We start from the raw sequence: 5,383 nt of genomic DNA on the forward strand, positions 1-5,383 counted from the left end.
TTGGACTCCCTGTGAAAGACCATCACCCTTCCTTCCAAGCTTGTTTATAGTCGAATATACTCTACCTGAAACATTGGAGGTGTCAATATTGGCAAAACCCTCAATACTGAATAAAATTAAATTTCTACGATAAAGAAAGAGATTTTACTTTGCTTTGATGATGTGGTTGAATATTGACATTGAGTGGCAGAATCAGGTAAGTATCTGTTAACTGACTTTTGAAGCTGATCATGTGTTGCAGAGATGATTGGAGTTCCAACAAGAAGCTCATGAAGAATTGAGGTCTGCATTTTTTATGATTAACAAGGTTTTCGTTTTGTGGAAAGGACTAGCAGTAGGTGAAGAGGAACGGTCTGAGCAACTAGATTACTAAGGAAGCTATGCTCACTTGGGTTGATGAGTCCCTTGTATTCCAAAGAGGTCTTTAAAGGGATGAAAATTAGAAAGTGAATCTTGACCCTTTGGTGGGATGACTCAACCTTGGATCATCAACCATGATCTTGGTTGATAGAAAGGCACTGACATGGCAACTTGGACAGTTATTCAAGATAATATTATAACATCATGGATTATTTGGTTGCTTTAGAAAAAGATACTACAGAAAGAACCAATCAACTTTTTTAGAACTTAAAAAATTCTTGAAAGCGTTAGTTTTCAGAGGCTGAGAAAGAAGTTTATATTTCTTCAGCAGCAAGATTCCCTAGTGGTTGATCGCAGTAAGGGTTCGTTGGAGTGCTTTTCAATGGCATATGTGAGGATGCATCACCCGAGCTTTATGAGCTGGCATTTTAACTTTCTGATGCCACACTGCTTTAAATTCTCTTGCATAAGGTAGAAAAAAGTAAAAGGGTTCGTGAAGTTTATCCGTGTGATTATCTAATAGATATGTAATATTGTGCAATCAACAGACTGCTGAAACTAAAAGATCGTCTTCAGGTTCTCTAACTTATCTGAAGGGTGAATAAGGATATTAAATTCGTGACAGTTCACTGCTAAATTGGTGGTGAGACTTCTCAAAGATAGTCTTATCAATCTAAACTGGGATGCGGAATGGAGACTCTAAAAGAGTAAGAATCTTCGGGGTTACATGCACAGTAAGTTAAACAGAATCAACCGCTAATGAAAGTCAAGTGTAAGTTAACGTGTCAAGATACATACATTCTCTAAGAGTAGGCAAGCTGACAGGACATGTTCCTACGTGCTGATGTGGGAGACAACACAATCTCTTGCTTTTCTCAAAAGGATAAGGCCAGAATTCCTTGTACATGGATATGCTTTTATCTTGTTTTGGAATGATTGACTCATCTATGAAGAAAATGAGATCAGGGGCAACTAAAACCATTGTATTTTGCTATTTTGTTTGTAGAAAAGGGTATTGGAGCTAACTGATGCAGAGGTAGTCATTAAGGAAGCCATCAGAGCTCTTTGTTGGGGGCAAACTAAATCATAAAGTGAGCTTGCTGACAGGGCTATGATAAGGGAATAAATAAGAAAAAGAAGACAAGGATAAGGAACATGAAATTGTTTGGGTCATAAATGGAAAGTGATCTCAGGAGGCTATTGACATCATGTGCTAGGAGAACTAGGGGAAGAGTCTTCTACACATTTCAAGGTTTTGTGAAAAAGGAAATTTCCAAATCATTCCCACATCATCCTCATGCCCCACATGTAAAGCCGATGGTAAAAAGTTCATTCTTCATCACTTTCTGTTTGAGTTTTGAAAGGGAAAACACTGTTCTACTATTGGTATAACACACTTGACCTTACCTAAGGGGAATTAGTGTTCTGCTTTGAAATTTTTAAGGGAATGATAAAATTTACTGCTTTGATGTTTTCGTTTATTTGTTGCATTTCTTTATTAATCTCAATTCCTATGCATATGTATTCAAGTGTTACTTTTGCATAATGTCTAGTGGTATGGAAACAGGTGCCAACAAATGGTTTACAGGTATGTTATCAATGTTAATCCTAGACTTTCATCATTTATCAAGGAAGTTAACTTTAATGCCCAAGAAATCCTTTTCTAGAATATATATTTATATTGCAAAATCAAAGATAGGATTTATCGTCTTCAAAAATGATGAATGATATAGTTTTAAAAAGACAAATAGAAAAACTACACTTTTTGTGTGAGTCCCAATAAATGTTTATGGGTTACCAACCAAAGTTTTACCTGCCTACCACAATTCATAACAAGTGGGTTCAACACTGCATTTAACCCAAAATCTTAAATCATTGCATTCATGAGTCCTTCAGTGCTTACTTAATACATTTATAACTAGCCTAATATTTCACTACTCACCCTTGAATTCTCCAAATAAAGTAAAAGATGGTTATATTGACAAAAATTGTTTTTTACAAACTATATTATGTTTTACTGATAAGAATTCATTCAGTAGTGTTTTCTTAATAAGGCATAATGTAATTTGTAAGAGTTTGTACACAAAAATTTTGTAAATATAATCTTTCCTAATAAAATATTAGCAAAATAGCTATTAATGAAAGTTCCCTTAAATTGTTGTTGTAGTATTTGGTTATAGCAGTGATTTCTTTAGGAACAGTTCTTCTGCCTTCAAAAACTTATAGTTTTAGCAAAAGGAGAACAGAGATTGAAGTTGTGGTGATTAGCGTTTCGGATTGTCTTTCCACAATTCAATCACAAAACAAGTCCACACCTGTATCGTTTGGACTAAATGAACTTACACATTTCAGATGCAATCGCACAGTTGGAGCAATCCTCATTCATCTATAAGATGGCTCCAGTGAGATCAATAACTTTAACCAAACTTAAGTTTAATTATTTAAAAATCACTCTACTATAACTAACTGAAATAAAAAAATAAAATAATGAATAGTGGTTAATGAAATCAATTTACTAATTAAATTAGAAGCATTCATTTATCAATGTAATCAATCATAAAACCACTCCCATGAATCCTGAATTGCAAGGAAACACATAACTGAAATCCTTATATGCATGTAACCAAAAAAAAATTCCTTATATGCAACCTTTAATAAAGGAGCAATTATCCATGCTTCTTTTTCACCCTCTTTTAATAATATAATCTATCATACTTCCTGTTAATTAATTAAAATAGACTCAACATTTAAGTAATTATATACAAATTTTATTAAAGAGTTGGATGGTATGAATACAATCTGAAATACAAAGTCTGGTTCTTGAAAACTTTTACATAATAAATCCATAAGTGATTGAGCCTGAAATTTCTATAGTTGGGCAGCAAAAGCTTCCAGAATATCTACACACATTATCTCTTCTGAAGTTGGACTTCCTTGTTCTTCGGATCCTATATCAATTTTTTTCCCTCCTTTTCTATTTATTTTTCCTTCAAACTTGTGTTCTACCATAACCACAATCTCCCTTCATAGAGCTTTAACATAGGGCTGTCCCTGGATGGTAATCTTCTGCAAAAGCAATATGGTCCTTAGCATTGCCAGCCACTGAATACATATGGCATAGATTCTGCAACAAAGCAGGCACCAAATGATGAACTCTTGCATTCACAATGCTTATCCACAATATGCTGGCAGCAAAGTCTGCAGCTCATCTAATATGAACCACATCCATCCACTATCACAGCTCAATATTGGGTGGAAAGCCAAAGTCCCATGAGATGTTTTGACCAACAGGATGCATATGCGATGAAGTGAAGTCTCTCTTGTTTTTGTTTCTGATCATCTCTTGTATCTTGATGTTTATCCTGACACAATTAACCTTGGAGCCCAAACGGTGGATTTTGATACTCATCTAAGCTTGAGAAACTGCCTCCTCAAGATATTTAAAAGTTTTATGATATTTTAAGACACCCATAAACCAGAAATCAAAATTGTCCACTGTGACTATCTCTATGTACTTCTGTCTTGGTTTCTGAACATTTTCACTTTGGTTCACACACTTGATCTTCTTCAGTGGAATGACAACCTGTACATGATATATATACTTTTCAGAACTTTAACAAATCTTGGATTGGGGGAAACTGAGATATATGAAGAGGGTTTATGCATATGATATACTACTTGATGACTTACCTTATAACGGATCCTACACATTTGGCCTTTCTGATTAAAGACTTTCATTGATCTCTCACTGCAGAAGGCAACCTTTTCAGTGGAGATGAAGAGGAGACCTGCTAGAGGGCCAGATGTGGTGGACAGATAGCACTGGGAAACTTTCAGCAGCCTCTCCCCTTCTCTCACATTAAAATATTGCTTAAAGACTTTCTCCACTCCACCCACTTGAAGAATGCGAGCTCCTAAGCTAAACTTCCTCTTAATAGTTTCAGATATATTTGTCCCTAATCTCACTGCAGACATTGAAGGAAGGAGAAAATTAGTTGCAAGTGTCAGAACCACAGTCCTTATCGTGATAGCTTTAATAACTTCTTGACTATACCATTCACCAAAGAGAAGGCATGGTTTTCATAAATAGCAACTCATCAGTGCCATATCACTTGGAAAAAAATATCTTATGTTTTACAAGGATACTCACCATGTTCTTGTACTCCTCCTGAAAGACTATCGGCCTTCTTTCCAAGCCTGTTCATTTTCGAATATACTCTACCTGAAACATTGAACCTCTCAGTACTGGTAAAATCATCAATATTTCTTAATAAAAGTACATACTATACGGTAAAGGAAAAGAGATTTTTACTTTGCTTTGATGTTGTGGTTGAATATTGACATTGAGTGGCAGGATCAGGTAAGTATCTGTTAACTGACTTTTGAAGCTGATCATATGTTGCTGAGAGGATTGGAGTTCCAACAATTAGCTCATGAAGAAGTGAGGTCTGCATTTTTTATGATTAATAAGGTTTCTGTTTTTATTGAAAGGACTAACAGTAGGTGAAGAGGAACGGTTCTGTGCAACTAGATCACTAAGAAAGCTATGCTCATTTGGGTTGGTTAGTCCCTTGTATTCCAAAGAGGTATTTAAAGGGATGCAAACTAGGATGTGAATGGTGACCCTTTGGTGGGATGACTCAACCTTGGATCATCAACCATGATCTTGGTTGATAAAAAGGCACTGACATGGCAACTTGAAGGAAAGTTATTCAAGATAATACTTTAACATCATGGATTGTTTTGTTGCTTTAAGAAAAAGATGGTACTGAAAGATCCAAGTCAGCTTTTTTAAAACTTGAACAATCCCTGAAAGAGCTAGTTTTTAGTGGCTGAGAATGGTTTATATATTTTCTGGAGCAATATTCCATAGTGGTTGGTCGTAGTAGGGAAATAAAACCTATGTGTCAGATAGTATATTACCATTTTGTCACTTAATCCAATATTGGAGAACTGCACTGGTTTGGAAACGGGTAAGGAAATTAAAGCAGAAAAAGTAAAGGATGCATCACCAAAGCTTTAT

At 35.3% G+C, this 5,383-nt stretch overlaps 1 protein-coding gene across 1 annotated transcript; it reads right to left on the reverse strand.

Moving 5' to 3' along the window:
• Positions 1-3,144: 3,144 nt before the first annotated feature.
• LOC133306446 (GEM-like protein 4) lies at positions 3,145-4,949 on the reverse strand. The gene is made up of 4 exons (XM_061506767.1): positions 4,673-4,949; positions 4,511-4,582; positions 4,051-4,325; positions 3,145-3,943 (listed from the first exon to the last, which is right to left on the reverse strand). Exons 1-4 carry the CDS (start codon positions 4,812-4,814, stop codon positions 3,770-3,772), a joined length of 663 nt encoding a protein of 220 aa, XP_061362751.1. The 5' UTR covers positions 4,815-4,949; the 3' UTR covers positions 3,145-3,769.
• Between the last annotated feature and the right edge of the window lie 434 nt (positions 4,950-5,383).

Source organism: Gastrolobium bilobum, unplaced genomic scaffold, assembly GCF_033153095.1.
Source record: "Gastrolobium bilobum isolate Gb01-03AN ecotype WA unplaced genomic scaffold, APGP_CSIRO_Gbil_v1 utg7194, whole genome shotgun sequence".
Lineage (NCBI taxonomy): Eukaryota > Viridiplantae > Streptophyta > Magnoliopsida > Fabales > Fabaceae > Gastrolobium > Gastrolobium bilobum.